The sequence below is a fragment of the Myxocyprinus asiaticus genome, chromosome 11 (assembly GCF_019703515.2).
Source record: "Myxocyprinus asiaticus isolate MX2 ecotype Aquarium Trade chromosome 11, UBuf_Myxa_2, whole genome shotgun sequence".
Taxonomy (NCBI): Eukaryota; Metazoa; Chordata; class Actinopteri; order Cypriniformes; family Catostomidae; genus Myxocyprinus; species Myxocyprinus asiaticus.
Genome location: NC_059354.1, coordinates 26607711 through 26632534, shown reverse-complemented (window position 1 = coordinate 26632534; position 24824 = coordinate 26607711). Strand labels below are relative to the sequence as shown.

The 24824-nt window shown below is 36.8% G+C and overlaps 1 protein-coding gene across 4 annotated transcripts in view; it reads left to right on the top strand.

Annotated features, from left to right (window-relative positions):
• Window positions 1-240: 240 nt before the first annotated feature.
• The window catches only part of LOC127448384 (activin receptor type-2A-like), a 75271-nt gene continuing 50687 nt past the window's right edge, over window positions 241-24824 (top strand). For 3 of the 4 annotated variants that reach the window (XM_051710867.1, XM_051710866.1, XM_051710868.1), the window contains exons 1-2: window positions 241-1398; window positions 20381-20591. In XM_051710867.1, the coding sequence (XP_051566827.1) occupies window positions 1344-1398; window positions 20381-20591 (266 nt within the window). In that variant the 5' untranslated portion in view covers window positions 241-1343. The remainder of the gene's footprint in view (window positions 1399-20380; window positions 20592-24824) is intronic. The other variant, XM_051710869.1, reaches the window with a different exon arrangement.

Here is a 24824-nt window from a genome sequence, read left to right as displayed (position 1 = left end):
ATTAACCTAGACTCGAAATAATTAACATTCTCCATTCGGGATGCACGTCACTCCAGTGCCACATACAAACCATTCTCAGATAGTGCTGGATTTGTCGCAACAATCTGGTTGGTTTCAGTTATTTGCATCCGCTTCTCTGATTGGTTAAAGGGGTTTGTCAATCAGCAGCGCCGTTGTACTGTGCTGCGCTTACGCAAGAGATGGGCGGGTAAACGTAGTGGAGGACAGACAAGGAAAAAAAAAAAAAAAAAAAACAATCCGCCCGGGCGTCCATCTTGAATACAGTAAGCCAACGTTAACGACGGCAACGGAGAGGGAAATCGCGACAAATTGAGCTCAGACCGCCATACGACTGCGAAAACCCGGGCAATACAGACCGAAGCATTACATTTAGTGTTGTTGTCGATCAATGCCGTCTCATTGTTGGTGTCATATTCCCGACTGTGCTGATGAAGTTATTTCGGAGGCTGCGCGTGCTAAGCTGTATCCAGCCGTCGACATTTCTTAGTTTAAAAGGACTGCCTGTTTTAACTATTCACCATAGCTGTTCTTGAGACGCTTTCTGAGGTTGTTATTTGAGTTATTGAACCCCGACGGAAATGTGGGTATAGGACGTTTGGACATACTTAATTCCTCCGCTGTCAACTTGAGCTCGCGCTGAATCGTGCGCGTGACCCCGTTTATTTAACTTTATATATATGATGTGTTATACGACATATATACCACAGAGTGCATATAGAATAAACGAAGAGAGATGTGAAAACAGTCTTTGGGGATATTAATTTAATTATTATCCCCTTAAATGTACATGCACTTCATATATTGCCTTTTCAGGCTTGAGTGATTTTGATGCATTACTTTGATTGAAATATAAGTTCCTTTGCACCCCTAACTATATTTTATGGCGGGTTCTATGCATAGGCTCTCCAGTTGTTCTGATCATTGGGGATGGGAGCTGGCCCACTTGCTGAAAGGGCTTATTGAACGGACTCGTTTATTCTGAGCGCGCGCAAGGCAACATTTTATAGATACAGTATTCATATGGCTTGCAGTAGAATCTCGCTATTGATATGGGGTTTAAGATAAACTGCGTGGACAGTCATAGATCACTGTATATCTTTTATAGCTCGACGGCTTTGAATGAACTATCACCAGTGGACATTTTGCTATTTCTCAATCATTCAGCCTGAGGACTACAAACTGGCATTGGATTTGTGCATTGGCATATATCACTGAATCTGTGACATGGATGTGTTTTACTGACTATCGCTCAATAGTGTTTTGAAGGAAACTTGAATGCAAAAACGCTTGGATTTTGTGGTAAAGGACAGCAGACTGAAAACATGGGACCTGCAACAAAGCTTGCGTTTGGAGTGTTCCTCATCTCTTGCTCCTCAGGTGGGTATTAATGTGTGCATGGAGATGTTTTAACCCCTATAAATTGAGAAGCATCGACGTGACTTGAGTATGCACAGTGTTCATTTGTATCATGACATGTATCTTTTTGTAATGTGCCACCGGGGGACGTTTCTCGTGTTACTAAGCATTGAGATCGAATTCACTGGTTTCTCGTAAGGTAGCGACACAACACCATCTGAATATAATCTGAGCATGCACCAAACACGGGCAACATTTACTGCCACGATTGTGCAACTTATTTTAACTATAACTGATTTGATGAGTTCTCAACACGAAGCCCTATTCGGTGGTGTTGTGGAAACACTGTAGTGTTGTATGCGGAGTATGTTCATGTAATACTGGCAGTGATTATTGTGCTGGCTGCATGCATTCATGTTTTATATGTTACATGCATGTAAACCCCCTCTACTGGTAGCTCCAATTTTTTTTTTTTTTTTTTTTTTTTTAAAGATTTTTCATGATATGCAAAACTATGCTTGTGTGTAACAGTACATGACTGATGTACAAAGGAAAAAGCATTTGATGAGGCCGGCCAGGCCAAAGGTCATATTTACACGTGAGAACATTACTGCTGGATAAGATATCGCTCAATATGAATGCTAAAGTTACATGACCATATTTGATATACACCTTAATGATTACCTTTATTAAAAAATATATCCAGTCTTCAAAGCAAACAGACTCTGAAATAAATGTTTGGATTCTGCTTTATTGAAAAATGCATAAGGGGCACAGTCTGTGCCTGTACTCTGTTTTCCCTCTGTTGTTTTTCCACTACATCCCTCATCCAGGAGTGCACTTGCCCACACAGCCCAGCTTTCTTGGATACAGAGGCAATTAATCAATAAAAGGTTGTATTTGAGCACACCACTTTGTTATTTTTATCAACGTAAAGGTAAAAGTAGTATTATAGAGCTTATGGGATGGTATGAGAAACATAATCTTTTGGGTCACATTGCACATGCTCTCTCATGGAATCAGCTTTGTTTACTAATGGGATGAGCATATAAAGTAGACCTCTGCTTGAAGTGATGAACCTTTCACCTGATTATTGTTTGAATCTTGTTTACTCTTTAAAGACATTTGCAGAGCGTCAGTCCTAGTGTATTAAGATTACAGTTGCCGATTTCTTTTACCACAGAAAGCACTGAGAGTTTTCGAAAGACAGTGACTTAAGATATTACTGAAGTTGTTTTTTCTGTAAGTGTCCCCCACTTTTTGTTTTTGTGTTCTCCATATATGTTTTCACAGTAAATAACTCAGTTCTGTTACAGAAGTTTTGCCCTGGCCAGAGTTTATGACTTCTAAGTGAAATAAAGTCTGAGTGCTTGCCCAGTCGAAGGTAGGCCTAAATTATGCCTTAAATATTGTGACTGGTAAAATAAATCAAAATATGTAACATCTGACCGAGGTACATAGAGAAACAAGCAGCTTTCAAAGGAGTTTCTTAACACAGCTGTGTTTTAAGGGCTGTGTTTGCCATTACTGTTCTTAAATAAATTGGAATTTTGTAGGTTTGTCAACTCAATACAAAATAGCAGAAGTGTGTGATTTATATTTAATTTGAGTTGTTTAGTAGGCCTTGTTTTTTTTATTGTTATTCTCAGATTGTTTTGTGTCATTGTTTTGTGCCCGTTTTACATCATGAATTGCATTTTATTTTTTTCAATTTCTAGTTTAATCCATTTGAGCGTGGATACATCAAATCAGATTCAACAAGCATTAGTGTAAAATGCTCATGCTTTTGTCTAATATTGATGCATTACAAATCCACACTTGGTGTTTTGCATGGAACAAATTACTTTATCAATTGAACTATTTTTAGTTTTCTTAGTCCCTTCCAGTACACAGAGGTGTGATATTTAAAATGTCTGATAGTGAATAAAGCTGCAATGCTTTACATTTATAATATGACAACTTTGAGGAAGAGGCACGTAATGCCTGAAATCAGGATGATGGATGAAGTTACATTTTCCTAACTGCAGTATTTTAGTGATTCCTTTATCTGTTTTTGTCGTATTTATTACATATCGAGAGAGAAACTTTTTATGGTTCCTTTCGTTAACATTAGTTAATGCATTAGGTATAATGAACAAACAATTAACAATATGTTTTTTACAGCATTTAGTAATATTTGTTAATGTTAGTTAATAAAAATACATTTGTTAATTGTTAGTTTATGTTAGTTCATAGTGCATTAACTAATGTTATCAAATGTTATCAAATACTTTTCATTTAAAAAAAATGGATGTATTAGTATATGTTGACATTAACAGCATTTATTAATCTGAGTTTAAGTATTATAGTTCATTGTTAGTTTATGTTAACTAATGTTAACAAATGAAACCTTATTGTAAACTGTTACTGATCAGTTTTGTGCATTCAAATGACATTAATGCAGTGTTTTAGAGTAAACTGCATATTAGTGCAAAGTGGAAGTAATGGTGTTTGGTCTTCTACAGGCTTATGCATTGTAATCTTTAGGTACAGCTGTTGGGAGAAAGAGGACATATTTATTTCCCTTGTATAGCACCCAGAAAGCTTAGCTGGGGGTGGGGGTAGTATTGTACAGCAACACCACTTTTAAAACAAATTGAGGATAATATATATTTACTCTATAAAGCCTCTTTTGTACAGCTACAACAAGCTTTTTGAAGGGCAATTTAATAAACCATGTGCATTAGGATTATAGCTGTCTAAAGTCTAAAAGATCGCACAAATTGTCGAAGATCGTCACCTAAAAGTATGCCTTGTTGCCTTCCTCTAACCTTTTTTTACATACGAGTTAATGTACTAGTTATTGTTTATGAAGCTACAAAAGAAAATTGTCAAAAGCAATAGGTTGTTTTCTTTATTTTGCCATTATTTCTTGAATGCTGTGTTAATTAGTCATTTTATATGGTAATTTGGATCAAGCAAACAAAAACATTATAGCAGTTGAATCCCATAGTTTATTAGACTTTCAGCTTGAATAGCTAACCCCAAGGGTCAGTACATTGTTTTTACTTATTGTAGCTGATTAAACCTATGAGTGGTGTATTTACTGTCTTAGGCCTGTTGTGATAGTTATTGTCCCGTTTGCTGAGTGTATGAACATCCAGAGAGATGTTGCATGGATCCTAACATCCATTGTTATTTTAAAAGAATAGTTCACCCAAAAATGAAAATTCTCTTATCATTTACTCACCCTCATGCCATTCCAGATGTGTATGATTTTCTTTCTTCTACAGAACACAGATGAAGATATTTAGAAGAATATTTCAGCTATTTAGGTCCATAAAATGCAAGTTAATGGGTGCCAACTTTTTGAAGCTTCAAAAGCGCATATAGCCATCATAAAAGTAATCCATACGACTCCAGTGGATTCATTAATGTGTTCTGAAGTGAAACACTAGGTGTGTGTAAGGAATAAAGCAATATTTAATTTTTTTTTACTAAAAATATTCGCTTTCGGCATCTCCTCCATTCACTTACATTCAAACCGATTCAAACAGCTCTTCTTGTTGACCGTTCCAAGATGGCGCTGCATTCACTTGCATTTTATGGACTTATAGAGCAGAAATATACTTCCAGAACTCTTTGTTTGTGTTCAGCTGAAGAAAGACAGTCATACACGTCTGGGATGGCATGAGGGTGAGTAAATGATGAGAGCATTTTCATATTTGGGTGAACTAATCCTTTAACAACGTTAGTTTTTATGTTGACACCAGCATGATCACACAGGAGGTCGGCTTGTTGTTTCTGATACTTCTGTTACCCTAAGTGTCATCTCCTATCAGACATGTTTGCATCGGCTCCAGCATGTTTACCTTCCCCTGTGGCATGACTGGAAGCACGTTGTGTCAGCAGCATGGGAGACCCGGGTTCAGATACCGCCTTTAAACCATGAAGTAATCGTGTTCAGTCATTGTAATAATTAGTGACGAGCGCGAATCGGAGGTTGCATTTTTCTCTCAAAAATACATTTTTACTCCACTTATCATTAGGTTAGGTTTGGGGGGAAGAGTTTATAAAACATGCATTCATGTTCACTGTATTGCAGCCTGTACAGCTGAAAACAACTGTCTTCAAAACTTGCTTATGGCGCCTCCCTGTGGACATTACACCCGTGCCCATACACCCAACAACATTTACCGCTTTGGCCACTGGTGTCAGTGAATGAATGTTACATTTATATAGCGCTTTTCTGATACTACACTCAAAGCGCTTTACGTAGTGAACAGGGGACTCTCCTCAACCACCACCAGTGTGCAGCATCCATCTGGATGGCAGCCATAGTGTGCCATAACGCTCACCACACACCAGCTGTTGGTGTAGAGGAGAGAGTAGAGTGATACAGCCAATTAATGGATGGGGAATATTAGGAGGCCGTGATTGATAAGGGAAAATGGGAGGAATTTGTCCAGGACACCGGGGTTACACCCCAACTCTTTACAAGTGGTGCCCTGGGATTTATAATGGCCAACGAGTCAGGACCTCGATTTAATGTCTCATCCAAAAGATGGCAGTGTTTTGAATTTCGGTAATCACATACCTACTGTTTCTGATTTCACTGTGAGATCAGTCTGTTGACACATCATTGTCAAATAACCATATGAAAAGTGAATCGTGTGCAAGCAGTACCTCATGCATTCTCGTTTCATTAGGAAGAAAGCACATTAAAGCATAGGTATGTAATTTCTGCACCTCTAGTTCCACTAAACAGAATTGCAAAAATAAACATTAAGCCTGTCATCTGCTATTGTTCAAACAAACCGATAATTTCTCCCCAAAATCACAGCATTGGTTGAGTAAGTGTTGTGTTGGGCTGGACAGGGCACTCATAATGACCAGAGGAATTTTTATAACGGCACAGAGACACTAGTGTTTCCAGTTTTCGAGAAAATTCACTGGCTAACAGTTGTTTCTGCATGTAAAGCTGGGATAGGAGAAAGTATTTTAATACAGAAAAGGTTACACGCTTCAGCTTTAAATAAGGTGTTGTAACTTTGGCCTTACTGTATTTGACCTTAGTCTCCCTAAATTTAGTTGGTTTTCTCAGCAGAGTATCTTTATCCAGATGTAATCCATGTTCTTGCCTGCACCATGTTTCTTTAATGGCAAAAGATTTGTATGTCAGTATGGCTACATTCACACAGGCAGAAAAAATCTGAATTTTTGGATGCTGTCACTCATCCGTTTTGGTTTTTGTAGTCTGAACCGGACAAAAACACATTGAATCTGATTTTTACAGGCAAACAACATTCATAGGTGATGTGGAATCCGATTAAAATCTGATTTTTCTTAATGCGTCCCAGTCTGAATGGTCAGATCGGACTTCATGTGTATTTTTATTTTTTTTTGCCGTCATTTGCTGTGCGCAACGGTTGTTATACATCAGGTTTTGTGATGAGAAAACATACTGCGCTCCGAACGGCATAATTAATGCCTTCACAGGGCACTTTGAATTTAATACAGTAATGATGGCCACGCTGTAGGATCGTTACAAACAGAATCTTCAATAAAATGACTTCAAAAGTGAGTTCAGCCTGTTTTATTACACATTTCAGCCCTACAAAACTCTCACAGTGGAAGGTAAACAGCATAGAGATAATCACTTCTGAATGAAACACACCCATATGTAATTTATATGTTACAGGGCACGCAAAGCACTGAAAACCTCTTATAGTAATATAAATATTGGCTTAACTTACCCAAAGAGATGCACTAAGGTGCAGTAACCCATACCGGTTGCGAGAATCCTCAACGCGATAAAGTATTGAATGTCACGTGAAAACGGGACACTTGAGCATTTTGAGCGTTTCATCAGAAGGCGCAGGTCCTCGTCTCACTGTCCGACCTTTTTATGCTTTGATACGGGACACGGATCCTTCAATATGGGATTTTGTGCTCTCTGCTAAAATACAGGACCCCAAGATAAAAGGCGTCACGTATGGATGGATGTCAGGATGTTCCAGCTAAAACAGGCAGCAACAACACTAGCTGCAACAAAAATTGCATATGTCACCCCATTTTTAAGCTGTTGTCTGTGAAGAAAGTTCATATTTGGATACTGCCCTCATGAAAAGCATGATCAATGGTAAAACATCCATCACTAAAATCTCATGCATGGTGAATATACGCAAGTTTGCTGTGTTACTATGACAACTAATGTGGACATGATAGCAAAAGCGACTGTAGTCTGAACAGAAAAAATCTCATCTGGCTACATATAACTTGCAGTTTGAACAGTCACTCCAAAAAAATATCGGATTTGAGGAAAATTTTTATTAGCTTAACCTTAAGTTTGAACAAAGCCTATGAATCCATGTGCAGTTGTATAAGACAATACATACCATGCTAAGAAAACTCACAAGAGCTTCAAACAGAAGACTAGGTAGATAGGACTTTAGAAAATATGCTTGTTCACAACCCTGTCCTCCTGCGTATGGACAGTCCTTCCATTGATTTTTATTTATTTTATTTTTTTTTTAAATCCATGAAATCTTGATACACATCATCATTTGAATCTCATATTTTCTGTAGTTTGAAACACTAATGTGTGATTGATAGCTTGACCTTGTGTTGCTTCGCAGTGTATTTTGATCCTCGCCGACTGGACTTCCATGACATAGGCAGGTTGCAGCCACTGTTGCCCAAGATGCAGATACCTCTGTGAATAATTTACAACCATGGTTGACCACTGCTGATGGAAGGGCTATTTGAAATCAAATGTGCTGCCTTTGTCCTCTAACACTTTGCCTTGACCTGTGCTGTAGTTTTCACATTTGCTTTGTCGCAGGCAATAGTGGGGTTAAATAATGATCGAGTAAATATTGAGTTTTACCCCATATTTTAAACCCATTCATTTATCTCTGTAACAGTAGACACGTTGAAGACTTTTAGCACAAAATATTTTTTTGGCCCCAATATTCTGTTATTTTGAAAGGATAACAGATTAAACCTGTCATGAAGGAATGTGTTTTCAATAGAGCCCAACCGATATGGGATTTTTGAGGCCGATACCGATTTTAGAGGGGGAAAATACACAGATTACCAATATGGTGGCCGATATAGTTCACTTTTGAGCTAGAATGAAAACAGACCTTTTCTATGTGGATTGAGACCGCTCAACTCCGCACCGCTTAACTCTGCTCTGTCTGTGGAGCCACCGTCACCTCAGAGTCAGCTCTGTAAACAGTGGAGTCGGAGCGTGCTCTGCTGGACAAAGTATGTAATGACACCAATTTTAAAGCATTGTTTTCTGCATTATATTTTCTGAAAAAAACTTTTCATATCCGCGCATATCGGTAATCATATACGCCGATACTGATATATCGGTGAAAGGCTAATAATGGCCGACCGATATATCGGTCGAGCACTAGTTTTCAACCCTTCGCAACAGATTTGCAAGTTTCTCAGAAAACATCCTGTCTTTCATCACACATCTACACAAATGTCATTGTTTACCAACAACATTCAGTGAGACAAAGACAGGTTACTTTATGACAGTTGGACACAGAGACAAAGTCTGATTCTGTAAATCCAGGCTGTTGTGAGTGTGATCGCTCATGTCATGCATTAATAGATACCTGATTGTCAGGAACACACTGGAGCTTTTGGACTGTCCCATGGTAGTTACTGGTTGGGGTTGTGAAAAGGGGGGCAGAGGGGAATCAAAAGAGATTAAAGTAGATTTGCAGGAAAAAGTGTGTTAAATGCACAAAAAAATTTGATGTTAGTCACTCATGTGATGCCTGTTTGCTTTCAGTCAGGATCTAATTACTTGCTAAAAATATGATAAAAATGCAATCCATTCACTTGAATACACCTCTTCTAGGATGAATGAAGGTTTTTAAAAAAAATAAATTATCTAGTTTCTTTTTATTTTTATAATTAGTACTGAATTAGGTTTTATTTTCAAGGTTAGTTCAGGTTGTCAAATAGTATGACTGCAAGAAATTTCATGAGATTCATGACTCAGTGTATGAAATTTGCACAAAAAACCCATTGAAAGGTAATTTATTTTATCGTTATTTAGTGATTTCCAAAACTTTTTGTGAAAATGATTAAATAAGAGTGTGCATTCATCTTTATAATCCAGCAACTCACTCACTGGTTCAAGGTTTATTTATTTATTTTTAAGTTATTTCAATCAGGAGGAAACAGAGCAGCGGAGAACCTATGTTCAGCTATGTTGTCAGTGGTATTTACAACTGTCTTCAGTGGTATCTACTAGTTAAAAACAAGTGCTTTAATTGCAACTGATAAAAAATACAGCTATTTGGTGGTTAATGGCTTTTAGGCATCTTCCAGTAATGGGACATCAATGTCTATTAATGAGTCAATGGTTTGGGTAGATACAAATAATTGGAAAAGAATATTTATCAGCAAAATGCCAGCTAAAATATACTTTTGGTAACTAATAGAATTGGGGAGAGTATGCTAAAATATGCAAGAATCCTTAAAATTTGCTCAACTCACATACTGTAGTATCCGGGTTCGAAGAATTCTTGGAAAGAAGTGTGTTAATGGCAAAGTGCAAATGTCTCAAACTGCCTGAGAGGGCTTTTGTCTGAGCTACTCAATGGTATACAACCTAGGATGCCAAAATATGCAATAAGGGGTTCTTTATATGACAGATTATGATGGTTTGTAAATAGGACTCAACACTTTTATAAAACATTTCATATGTATTGATAGTCACAGTTTTATATTCGATGCTTAGTTCTACAAAATTTGAGCAAGTTTGTATTGAAGTCAAGGCTGTTTCAGTTTGAGTTTTAGTTCTTATATTTGCATACAGTGTACAGTGTGAGTTGGGCAACATAACACATCCATGTAAACCATTGTTTGCATTTATCTGAATCAAGTGTGAATTTGGTTTTTTTTTTTTTTTTTTTTTGTGGGGTGTTCTCACCAAATAAAATAGAACATAGGCAGATTTCCCACATCACATTTGCTGTTTGTTTGAAATCCAGGTTCTAGAGAGTTTCAGTCTGGCGATTCATATTGGAATTCCAGGATCCCCCCCCCCAGAATTTGACACAGTCGACACCATAGTGATGCCAGTAGTGAGGGTGGCATGACATATAGTGACTCATGCCACCCTGTCCTTTGCTTGTGCCCTGTTTACCCTTGCCATAAAACAGGATCTTAAGTAAATTGATTGCTATCTTATTGTAATCCAATTGTTCCAGACTGCATAACAGCGTTTGGGTGTGTTTACATGGACAGTTTTATGTTTTTGGACCAATAGAGTAGCAGTTGTGTAACTGTCCAATTACTCTACTACACACTTTTTTTCTGCCTAATGTATCAAGTATTTTTGCTGTCTGATATATGTACAAGTTAAGCATGGGGGTGGGAATCTTTAGGTATGATACATTTTTTAAAATATTTTTCCTCCTGCCACAATATGGAAAAATCACAACTGAAGTCATGTGATCTACGACTAGTCTACAGACCCAACGTGTCGACTAGTGATGTTCTAATAGACTAGTTGAATAGTTGGCCCAACCCCTAACGTGGATGTGACAGTAATTCCAGCAGATTTACTCCTAATCCCGATAACGGTGACTTGTGTCTCTGGAACAAATCCTGTGGATTTTTCCCCACTAAAGGGCAATTAGCAAATTAATTCCCAACAAAATTGTCTATGCTGTGCATTCATGCATTCATTTGTTTATAACTGGCAATTCCAGTGTTATTGTCAACACCGTAATAAAAAAATGCTGTGCAACGAAGCGCTTGTAGGACTGTATCTGTGGTGGTTGATTCTGAGCGAGAGTGGATTAGCGATGCTAGCTATGTTTCCATCAACGCTTTTTTTATGTGCATTTTGGCATATCGCATAAAATCTGCTGAAGGAAACCAAGATGCAAATAAATTCTCCAAAATGCTTATCAAAAACATATACGCTTGCTTGAGGTGGATATGTTTTTTTATTCGAAATGAAGAAATGCGCAAAAAAAATTTAACGGAAACAGATTTTCCGAAAAACATTCCTAGATGTGCATCAAGAAAGTCACATGACTTTGCCTCATCAAGCCAAACAAGACCACCTTTCGCTACTTTGATGACATGGACAAAATACTAGGACAAAGGCCAATGGTCACCTCTCTGTCTTCAAAGATAAACTCTGGTATGATCAACTTCTTTTAATACATATCGTTAGGCTATGTCATATTGTGCAGGTGCATGCATTTTGCTTATGATATTTTCTTCATGTTTTTCGAACAGGTGACAATTCTCTAGATTGCCCTGAAGACCCAGACAGTGCAGGAAGCAGATTCTGAAGGTAACCTATTCTAGCTAAAAGTTTGTCTTTGTTAAAACACAAAAAGCTTTAAGTTACTGTAGCTTATATTAAGTGTGACTGAATGTCAAGTTTTAGTGAGAGCATTTGTGTATTCAATATAAAGCTTGCAAATGTGCACCCATTCTGTGAACTAAGAACTAACACTAGACAGTAGACAAAAATTAAGCATTATATGAAATAAACATATTGTTTCCAAAATTTAATAATTGGCTTTGTCATTATATTAAAAATAAGGAGAATAAAATTAAAATCTTATCTGGAAAATATTGACTCTTAAGTTAGCATCTTTATTTTTTTTCTACTTAATGTCATTTGTAATTTATTAATTTATAGTGAATTAGCAATAATTATGTTCTAAAGCAGCTTTATAGCAAATAGTGCCCTAAACATTTTAGAAATGGTTTTTTCCATGTTTAACTGTATGACGTTTTTTTGTTTTCCCCATGTCTTTTAAAATACATTTTGCAAAATATTTTTTGTTTTATCCCTAATTTGACATGCCTAGCTAGCACATCCTTACTGACCCCAATTTAAAATCCCATGAACTAGAGAATGCTTCTACAAAGGAAAGGAACTGCCTGTGATTTCTTTATGAACTCATTACTTATTTTAAATATTTATTCTCTTTTTAACAGGTGATTGTAATACTTCAAGGGATTCCTCAGCTAGTAATTGTGAGAGGTCAACTTCCCTTTCACCAAGTACAGTCTTTCCTAGTTCACAAAACCTCTGGAGGTGTTCCTCAAAGAAATCCGTAGAAGTCGTAGGAGTAGGTCTAACTACGAGATCTATTTTCAGCTACAGAGAGCAGGCAGCAAAAGATGAACAAACCCTTCTAGCCATGACCAGCATGATGGGGCAAGTCGTGGTGTGTACAGCGCTGTGCTAATGCTATGGAACGACATGCCAAGGCTTCTGAAATGATGGCATAGAAACAGGATGGCACCCATAGTAGTATGCCAAGCCACTTATATCGGTTCATACCATCTAGCCACCCACCACCTACCACTTTTCATCGACCATCTACTGCTTATGGTGAAAGGGTCCTCTTTGACAACCCTGCTACATCTACTGCAAGCACTGATGAATCGTAGTGTTCTTCCAAAATGTACTTTCATTTATAATGATTTGTAGAGATCCGGTCTGTTACGTTCAAGGTTTCTCATGTTAAATGGGTGTTACATCTTATTCTTTGTTCAAAAACTTTCAAGGCCAAAAAAGTTAAAAGTTGAGGGCCAAAGAAGTGTTTATTTAGCAGTTTTACATTAAAAAGAGTTACCTAATTTTTTTTAAGCACTTTGGTAAGTGTCCAGTTAAGAGGGACAGATATTTGTTTGTGTTTATGTTAATAAAACTGTGCTCTCGACTGCAAAAGTAAAAAACAAATAATAAATCTGTTATGATGCTTGAGTTCACTTGTATTATTGCTTTCTCTGTTGTTTTAGTGATGGTAAGTAAAATACACCAAAGATATATTTGTTTTAATGCATTTACATTTTGGAACAAAGTTTATTTCCTATATTTACTAACACTTATGAATATATTTAAGCATTTGTATCCTACATAGGATAAAGTATTCTGTACTTGTAAACTAAAATACATGAAACAGGTTTTAACATAAAACTATTATTTCATGCAGACAATAAAATAAGTAAAAACATTTTAAAACGAAAAAAAATTAACAAATGTTTATTTTTTCTTCGTATATCATTAAATGTCCAGAACTGAAACACTGCTGTGCTCCATTTTAGATTAAATTAATCTCGTGGATTTTATTTGCATCTCTCTAAGAAGCATTAGGTTGGACTACGTTTGGTATGTGTCAAATAGGGGTGTAACGGTATGACATTTTCATGGTATGATAATAGTCACAAAAATTACCACGGTATACGGTATTGAGGTGTATTGGTAATATTAGCAGTTTAATAATTGGTTATGAAATATGTCTGAACTTTATTTTAGATGTCTTCAACTTTAATCCTTTATCTTTTGGTCTTGAACATCAGGACACTCTAAATGATAAAAGAAAAAAATTCACAAACAGGTAAAACAATAATAACAAAAGATAAATGTTTAAATATGTACAGTAGTCCGATGATAATAACTAAAAAAAATATTTTATTATTTTATGATTTATGAAATTTAATTGTAATGATTATTGTCCAGGTTAACACTTCAGATATGCATTTGTATGCATTCAGTAATTTGTTGCTTTTGTGATTTAGTTTAATTCTAAACAATACCTACTGAAAATATATTATTAATTTGCAGTTTTGTTATTGGTATTTTTATCCAATACTGTCTATTTTCTGCCACAGTTTCACTGTTAATTTCCTGCACACAAAAAGCCATGCATTTGTAAACCCCATTTAGTACTACTTCTGTTTTACAAATAAAACATATTATTAGAAGTATCAAACACATTGTTGGCCTACTGTTACGCTGCACTTAGGCAAATGAACAAACAGTTGGCACGTCGTAATGTTGAACGGTTGCGTAAATCCGTTTGCTGCATTTGTGAATGTGACAGAAAGCATAAAATTAACTTTAGCCTACCTAGTCATTACAAATCATGTAAAACTACATTGAATCTGGTGTTGAATCTGGGACTATCATTTATTATCCTGTATACTGTATTTCCACTTACATTCATCTACACAAATTCCATGAGATTTGTCATGTTTTTGCCACAAACTTTACAGACTGGGTAACCATCAACATTGATGGTGCCACGTGGGTCTTTAGTGTACCCAAAGTAATCCCAGACAGTGGACTTCACCCGCTTTGGTGGCAGAAATAAAGGTTCAGGCTCAGACATGTCTGTTTGATGCACTCGTGCTGCACTTCTGATGTGCTCGTGATGCGCTGTGCGTGTCACCTGTAAAACTGAGTGACAGTCGAATGTAACATGAGGAAGGCACAATTTAAAGATTTATTTTATCTCACCAAGTTTATATGATGCTGTGTAAATGTCTTAATTAAACTGATTTGGATTTTAGAAAAGTACTGAAAAAATCTTTATATTCAGATTTATATTCAATCTCTAGTCTTTATATTCATGCAATACCGTCAATGAGAAGATTTTAACGGTATGATAATCGTCCGTTTTAAAACCGAGGTATATTGTGAAACCTTGAAACCGTTACATCATTAGTGTCGAACAAGAGCATCTCGAATTGCCAGGGCCTCAGGAGTGGGTACAGCATTGCAGTGATTTTGAGGAGGCTGGGCAAGGGCTTCCTGGGGCTGTTCGTCAGGAACACGTTGTGGCCCATGCCTTTCTCTCTCACACAAGTTATGTAAGACGCAGCAGGCAACTACAACCATTGGCATTGAATTTGTGGACAATATCAGAAAGTTTAGCTAGAACACGCCATCTTGCCTTCAGAAGGCCAAACGTGTTTTCAACCTTCACACAGCTGCCACTCAGGTGGAGGTTGAAAGCTGCTTCCTCTGCTGACAGAGAGGGACCAGAGAACCATTTCATGAGCCAAGGTAGGAGGGGATAAGCAGGGTCTCCAGCTGTTAGTAGAGGAACCTGGACTCCTACATCTACACTATGTTGGGGATGTTTCTGGGGATGTCTAAAAAGTAAATACAAGGCACAACATAAGACTTAAATTACATAACAAAGGACTAGCAGATTTTTCTTACATTTCCAATATAAACAAATTAAAATCAAAAGTATTCACTTGTTTGCTGTGTTCAAAGAACAGCTCCATGCTATAAAATTAATGGTTGGGAAATTTATGGTTATTACATCTTGCTAGTACTCATCTTTCTGTTATAGATGTTTTTATATAGGCTAACTCACCAAGCATTATAAATAAACATAACAGGATAAACAAACATACGTGTGTAAGATATAATGCATTATCTAATTTTTGATTTTGATGTATTTTGTGAACTTAAAATTGTTGCCTGTTCAATTCAGATGAGACAGAAACTGCTGCGTCTTGTGTGCTGCCAGGTGTTCCAACACACACATCCCTTATAATACAGCAATCATCAACAAGTGCCTGTAAAATAATTGAGTGCCATCCTTTTCTGTTCACGTAATCCCTGTAACCCTCAGCTGGAGGTAAAATGGATATTGGTTCCGTCCAGAGCTCTATACACTTGTGGTACATGGTGTGCAGCGTAGTTCCATTGCGCTATCTCACGTGCTTAAGTCAGCTCTGGCAATTGTATGTAATTGTTCATCATGTGTTCACGAATGGCCTGACAAACAGAATACACACACCGGTGAACTGTGGTATTTCTGACGCCAAATGTCTCCCCCACAACCTTGTATTCAGCGCAAGTGGCCAATTTATACAGTGCAATGGCTATGCGTTTTTTTGCTGGGGGCCGGTGGGTCGGCATTACTGGACTGACCAGTGGACCAATCACATCGCAAACCATCTCAAATGTTGGTCAGGTCATTCTGAAATGCTCAATCCAAAGCCTGTCATCAAAATAGTTCACAACAATTACCTCCCAGAACTGTCTGACATGCTTTCGCTCCCAAATATAAGGCATCTGCCAACAATCACTTGCAAACATTCCTCAGAGCATTTTGTCTGCACGCCCTAAACTGCAAGTAATTGATTACATTAATAAAAAAGAGTGACATTTGCTTCCCCTGTGGCTAAAACAGTGTCCATTTTTTGTAACAATTTTCCCTGAAGTGACGATTCTGTTCTCTTGAATGCGTTGAATGGAAACGTGGCTTTATCCGCAAATTGTTTATGTGATATTCTGAGTTTTCGCATAAATTAAATTTGCAACTTGGATGGAAACATAACTTGTCTTGAAGGGTGAACATACTGTACCTCATATTTAAATGGATCTTGAGGTGTTCACAAACAGCAAATAAGTATGTTTGGAGTGTTCTGCCTAAGGTGCTGTTTGTGATATGCAAAAATAATGTCCCTGTTATGGCTTGATTGCTGTGTTTCTACACATTTCTTGTTTGTTCCTTCAAAGTGTCCTCTGTTTGGTGCTGCCATCAGTGTCTTCACTACAGCTGTTTAACCAGTTTTCAAATACTTGGCCCAAAGCATGAACGGTTCCATGTGGCACAATATATAAACATCACCTCAAATGTAACCCCATGTCTTGATCATCAATGTTCCTATCTAGGGATGTCAAAAGTACCAATTTGATACTAAAATACAAGAAAAGATGTAACAATACCATTTATTCTTCAGTATTACCGAGGGATCTCAATTTTCAGGAATTTTTATATTCGATTGTTGTGGAAAGTAATGATCAATTAATTGTTAAAATAAGTACCCCAAAACGCACTTGGAGGACTCCAAATAATATGTGCGTGTAGCCTACTGTTTAAATCTAATTTAAATGAATAAATGCAAGTTTTGGCATTTTCCTCTTAAAATATTCTTAGTTCAGTGTATTTTAAAACATTTAGGCTATGTTTAGTTTGAATTAGTGAATTATTTAATTACTGCTAATTATAACTTGTATACAAAATATATAGCTTGTATGCATATCAAACTATTAACGACAATTAATCGATTATAAATTAATCATTAATATCCCAAGTACTGCCAAAACCAACTCTATTCGGCAACTGCACCTTGTTTGACTACATTTAAATGCTCATGTGCATAGTTGTGCGCATAATCCTTAGAGCGCTCGCGCTTCACAGTAAAGTGGCTGCAAATGTGATAGAATGCACTTCTTAATTAAAATGCCCATCTTGTCCAGTTATGTGAATACAGTTGGTTGTTTTAACCCTTTTTTGGAGACGATTACAAACAACCGTTTTATTTAAATCAGAAAATATTCTATAGAGTACAGTAGATATACACCACCTTTCTTTGCCAAAAGCTTGTTTTTAACATTAAACACGAGCATTTTAAAATAGCATTTAATCTAGAAAAAGTGATAAATGTTTAACGTCGTAATGAACAAGACCATTATAACATTTACACACCAGACAGAAAGCGTTGCAGAGGAAAGGGGTCGTCCGATAACATTGCCGGATTAAACGGCAGCTGGGTGTGTGGTGCGGGGGATACAGCACATGAGGTAGGACGGTTCTTCTGGTAAGTAGTAAGTGTAACGACAGCACCGTTTCTGACCATTTTGGCGCCCTAGGCGAGATCGCTGTTGTTGACGGGGGGAGGCGACGGTTTATTAGCGACTTGAGTGGCAATATCTTTATTGCCACTCCCATTTGACAGAGTGATCTCAAAATTAACTACATTTTCATCCAAAGATTTTTTGCAAAAAAAGTTTTAGCGCATTAAAATAAAGCTGATGGAAACGCAAATTATCGCTAAAATTTCAAAAGTGTCGACATAATATTTTTCCGTTTAACTCTAGCACATAAACTCTATGTCGATACTTCAAATGTGGCAAAAAAACTGGTTTGGAAACACTTTTTGTCGAGAAAATTGGCATTAACGCAAAAATGTAGTGTCACATGACAGAATTTACCCCAGTCGTTAGCCTGTGTTAATCATGACAACAAGGTATACATCCTTGAAAGCCAATTTATTGTACGTGATTATGGATTGATCTTAACGGCATATAGATCTGATTCTGCAAACATGACACTTCCAGGAGTACCAACACAAATATCTCGTATCATGCACATTGACAAGTGCATGGAGAACAAATTATTGGCCACTGTTTGTTATTAATTTAATCGCGGTAGCCATCCGTTTATTTATTATAGTTGCTTTTCCACACCATTCAAAATAATAGACGACAGACATGGAATCAGCCCACAATACAAAAAACATATCATTTCTATGCACAAAGATGTTTTAAATTAAAAATAAATACACAATACTAGGAGAAAAGCTTCAGTGTGCTTTTTTGGAACACTAACATAGCCAATTCTATAAAATTATTGTTTAGCTTACTTTTGAAAAACAAATGCTGGCAAAATTCCCTATATTAAATTATATAAATTAGCCTACCAAATGAATAAAGCATTAAATAAAATAATTAATTTCCAAATGAAAAAAATAATATTTTTAGGCCTATATACTTGTAATTTATACAATTCTACTGGTATTGGTATTGACTACTGAAAATTTGCTATCGTGACAGCCCTATACCACCAGATTCATAGTCGATGCAAGATTGCTACTGGGTTTTGTGCAGTTTGTATCTTTTGTGGCGCATGTAGAATCGTTAAAGGAGAGAATCACTGATGGTGCCACAATGAATGTTTAAGCTCACTGACCATGTTTACATGTCATGATAGGAAGTTAAAGAAACAAACACAGCAACAACTCTGTAATATCTGTAAATTGAGCAAAGCAACAGAGAAATAAATAGCAAAATCTTCCTCAGATGCCATGTTTGTTATTCACACAAGTGTCACTGGGAAATTACAGTGCGTTGCTGTGGAGAAAGCTGCTTACTGAACGAGCCGCGTGAAGCCTATATAGGAGTAAAGAGAAAGATGCTAACACAGCTCATGTTAATGCATACACCGATTTCTAGCCTTAATCAGCTTAATTGTGTTCTTTGAGAGAATGAAACCATTAAAAAAAATTACAGTTGTTTCTCACCCAGCGTTCCTCTGTTACAAGTCAATATGCTATAAAGTGACTACAGGAGAGTAGTTCCCACCTGCACAGTTCCCATGTGTAGGGATTAGCAAGTGAATCCACAATAATTCTGTATTCTTTTACAGTGATGCAGTGTACATTGGATTTGATCATTAAATCTTTGAAAAGGTGTTTTTCTTGTATGTTAAGTGATCGGGATGGCTGTGTGTTTTGGATACTTTCACAACACTCTTTACATCAGTGCTATGTTCACAGACGATCTGAGTCAATACGAGTTGTGGTTGTTTCAGCAAGGAGTTGTGAAACTGCTCTACACCACATCCTGTTTTAGAATTGTTCTATGTTAATCACTGTAACTTCTTTACATTTTTCTTTTTTATATTTATTGGTTAACCACAACACTTGCTAGTGTTTTGCTTTTTTTTTTTTTTACCATATGGTAGCTCATGGGTGGTTTTTACAAACAGTATGAGGTCCTGTCTGGGAATTTCACTTTTTTAGATTATGTTAAACCCCCAGAATTACACATACTCTGTGCCTCTTCAGTTGTACAGGTTTTCTTACAGCAGGCTAAATATTAAAAGGATAGTTCACCCAAAGATAAAATTTTTGTCATCATTTACTCACCCACATATTGTTCCAAACCCGTATAACTTACTTTCTTCACATTAGAATAGACCTCAATTATTGACTATAGTCAACAATAATAGACCTCCAATATCTTCAGTGATTCAGCTGCCAGTAGCCACTTTTCCACCATCTGACTGATCGGTTCTTGTTGCAGAACCGTGCCTTCCGTACCGATCTGGGCTCGTTGGCACGATTCTGGTTTCACACCATTGTAGTGCTGTGAAATCAGTATTAAAATGGACAGTTCTCTGTCTTAAGCACGGTTAGCTAAGAGTGCGGGCTGAGAACAGTTTGTAATTGTAGCATATCAAACCATGCTCAAGTGGAAATTCTACTGGAACTGTTACTCAAACGTTCGGGCCAATGGTGGAAAAGTGCTTAAAGACTTCATGTTTAGGTTTTGCAGGTTGGGTTTGTTGAGTGTAAAGTCTTCCTTTCCCACCACTGGCAGTCCATGTTCTCAATCTTAACCTTCCTCTCCTGTGCTTGATTTTAGGTGCCATCCTCGGCCGCTCAGAGACACAAAAATGTGTTTTCTTCAACTATAACCCCAGTTTGGAGAACCGAGGAAACCACAGCGGTATTGAGTCTTGCGTGGGAGACAAGGACAAGAGACTTCATTGCTATTCAACTTGGCGAAATGTGTCAGGATTGATTGAAATAGTAAGGCAAGGCTGCTGGCTGGATGACGTTAACTGCTATGACAGGTAATCACTAGTGCTCATACCTATTTAACATACCCAATTAACCAATAGAGTGAATACATACATGTTTAAAAATATAGGCTGTTAGTCGATTAAAATAATTAATTGATTAATGTCATAATTTTTTGTAGTTAAAGGAATAGTTCAACCAAAAATGAAAATTCTCTCATAATTTACTCACCCTTATACCATCCCAGGTGTGAATGTCTTTCTTCAGCAGAACACAAATGATATAGAAGATATTTAGAAGAATATTTCAGCTCTGCAGGTCCATTAAATGCAAGTGAATGGGTGCCAGCTTTTTGAAGATCCAAAAAGCGAATATAGCCATCATAAAAATAATTCATATGATTCCAGTGGTCTAATTAATGTCTTCTGAAGCGAAATGCTAGGTGTGTATAAGAAATACTGTACATGAAACGGCTTATCGACCAAGAAAAAAAATGTAGGACATGGACTTGATTTTATCCATTGGTTGTTGATTGGATTGTAAAAATATGGGCATTGCAAACTGGAATGAAGGAGGCAGATGTGAATGCGAGTTTGCAGTGGACACAAACACACACCCCTTCCACTATGCTGCTCGAGCCAGAGCTGGTAATCGGTGAAATTGAGCAGCGATCTCAACACATTAATGGTCAGACTGACAATATAAACGCACAAGCACATAGTGGTCTTTGTTTACAAAAAGGCTGTAGCCGTTGAAAAATGAGTGATTAAAAGATAACAATATTTTAATGTTTTGAATCACAATACACTAAATATAAAGGAAAAAATAAAAAAACACTTACTCGTGCTGTACATCCTAAGATACCCGAGTTAAACAAAATATGAATAAACCCCAGAGGCATCTGAAGCATTGTATTCAGTAGTGACCACCTCAGCAATTCAGGCATGAAATGTCTTGAACACATCCAAAAATTCACTGTTATTCCTCATTCGAAATGTTAATTCAAGCCAGCTGGCCCATAACCAAGAAAGTTTGGGTTAAGGAACATAGGTTTTGGAGGAAAACGTATGAAAATACACCTTTTCATCTCTGCGGTGGCTGCTTTGACTGCAGGTTTGTTTATACTCTTGAAGGGGCGGAGCTAAATCTGAGTACCACCTGCATACGTCAGCAGAGCATAGTCAGTCATTTCACCAGAAGGGCAAGTCATGATATTTTGATTAAAGATTATGAGGTCAATTTAAAAAAATATATAAAATAGCCAATATGTATGGATGAGTCATTCATAATAAGACCAGTAACATGCATTACTAAAATAAATAGGGTCAATTTTGATTTCATGCCGACTTTAATCTGCTGGAATCGTATGGATTACTTTTATGATGGCTTTTTTGGAGCTTCAAAAATGTGGCACCCATTCACTTGCATTTTATGGACCTACAGAGCTGAGACATTCTTCTAAAAATCTTCATTTGTGTTCTGAAGAAGAAAGAAAGTCATACACATCTGGGATGGCATGAGGGTAAATGATGAGAGAATTTTCATTTTTGGGTGAACTAATCCTTTAATGCATTCAGTTATTTTTTAAGGAAAGAAAACAAAAATATATTTGTATGTGTTTGGTCTTGCAATTTGTGAGGATGTATATAGACCCATATATGCATGGTGGTATGTACAGTATATATGTATTGCAGAGGTAGATCAATTTAACGGTGCTCTTTATTCATCTCACTCACACACACACAAAAAAAAAACAATCCTACATTTCTAAAACTGCACCAAAACCCATGAGGAATGCAAGCACTGTTCTAAGTGCAAACCTTCAATTATTACATAAATCCCCACACTTTATGAGTGTTATCTTACATCTATAGAGACGTTTTTGCCGCTGGCCTGCAGTTCAGTGTATTTCTTTGCATTGACATTTCTATATAAATGTCAAATTAGATTGGAAGGCATTAACTGTGTAACAACCTTTAACTACAACATGTTTAATCAGATGTTAAAATACTTTTACTAACTTAATATGCAGAGAGAATTATACTTAAGCTAATCGTAGACTGATTCCCTCATGGAGCTTTCAAACCTTTGCTCTGTTTAAGTATTCCTGACCAGCCCGACACAGCAACATTGGCTCAACCAGCGGCATAAGTTTGGGAAACTCCTTTTGGTAATGCTAGTGGCGCAAAATGAAACATTTCACATTCAAAATTATTTTACCCCTAAAAGTATGCAATGTCAGGCAAGTGTTAGGATTGTATCACTTTGTCTAAATTGCTGTGTACAATATAGAGTGCATACAAGGAAGAATACTACAAACATTTATTTAACCAGATGCTTTCTTCTCAAGATGGCATACAGTTTTAACAGTTTCTGAGATAAAACCTTGTGCAAACATGTTTCCTTGTTGAGGTTTGGTTGAGAACCCTGTAACAGGTGATGGTAATAGAGGAGATATTAAAAACACTCTTATCTGTGCATCTGCACCTATGTAACAGGTAGTGCTGTTGGCAGATCAGGAAGTGTTTCTCCTTAACAGAGGTGTTTTCATAGGCAGCAGCTCTTCTCCTGTTCTAGCATGCTGCTGAACCTGTTTACCTCTCTTTCTAGAACTGGAACGATTCAGGCTTTTTTTTAATTTAGACTACATTGAGCTGCTATGTCATGTCTTTAGGTAGCTCAAGAAGTAGGGCGGTCGCTTAATGGCGTGTACATCGCAAATGTAAACAACAGTAACGGACTCACCATTCTTTTGTTTTCCGACTAAGTGCTTCAGAAATGTTATCCACTCCCTCTCATTTGTTCATTTGCACCTGTGTGTGCAATACAAGCCTGCGTGCCTATCTTGAGGATTATTTGTGTGCTGCTAAGCTTTATTTATCTTCTTTAAGCCAACCTGAGAGCTCTGCTTTGATGTGGGCTGCCCGATTAAAAAGTATCTTTTTGGCAAAGGCATTTTCTGCTTTTGTGCATTTATTCATTTGTTTGCTCTCTAACACAAGCCAAATCCAAATTCACCTGTCATCTTTCTGCATATGCATATCTTAATGTGATGTGATCTTTAAATGTGATCTTTGTTTTGTTGCCAATATTATTTTTATTTAGAATAAAAGACTTTTGTAAATCTAGCGTGCTTTAAAAAAAAAAGAAAATAAAAAAATCAAAGCTAAATGTAAAAAACTAAAAATTTAAATATTACCAGAATTTGAATTATATTTAGAATTTAAAGTCATTATTTCAGTTAGGGTGAAAAGCACAGATTTTTAAATCGATGTTGTCTTCTAAGTACACGAGGGTGCAACGAATAAATTTAAATCAAACAGCACTGTGTGATATTGTTTATTGTCTGTTATCAGAACTCCATTCCATCAGACACTTCCTAACCGTGGTAATAGAATGTATCTGAGCCCAGTTCTGCAATATGGGCTGTTCAAACAGGACACTAGACGGAACACTACTGAATGAAACAGAACGTGGGTATCATGAGACACTTTTTAAAAAAATTGAATATATGTTTCGAGACGCTGTTAAATGGACAGTGACCTTCTCCTAAGTATACTTCTGCGTGCTGAAACGTCTTACTAGACATGTGAACAGTCCTCGTCTGTGCATGCACCAACTACTGACTGTTCCAAAGAGTATTAAAAAGCAGTTGTAGAGTGCGTGCGTTAAATGTGTCCGTATGCATTCACGGTCAAAAGAGCATACTTTGAGTGTGTGAGACGGAACGGCACAAGGAAAAACAAAGTATATCCTAGCCTGAGGTCATCATCAATGCTTAGCACGCATCTAAAATTGAAATGCATCGTTTTAGCATTCAAATGTGCTTTTCTATTTTAAATTCGACAAATAATTGAATTTCAAGTTTTAATTTGACAGCCTTGGTTTGAATTTTTTAAAAATAGAAGTAGAATGTTCATAGACTTAATGCCACAGTACATTTTATGTACTCACACACTTGCTCTGTAGGGTTTCTTTTTTCTCTTTGTTAAAAATGTAACTAAAAACACAGACTCTTGACGTTAGACAGTACAGTATTGTATGAGAAAATATTGCAATACTTGAAATACCACATTTTTGCAGCTCCTCTAGATGGAAATGTGTTGAATTCAGTATGTTGTAAAGTTTTGTACCTGGGGGTAAATTGTTCAGCCGATGAAACATTGAAAATTAGTTGTCTGGTCCACTGGAAATGTCAATGTTTGGTGGCTGAATAATTTAAAATTTTCTTTCCTTCCCTCACAGACTCATTTTCATTTGCATCTAATAAAACTAAACTCTACTGA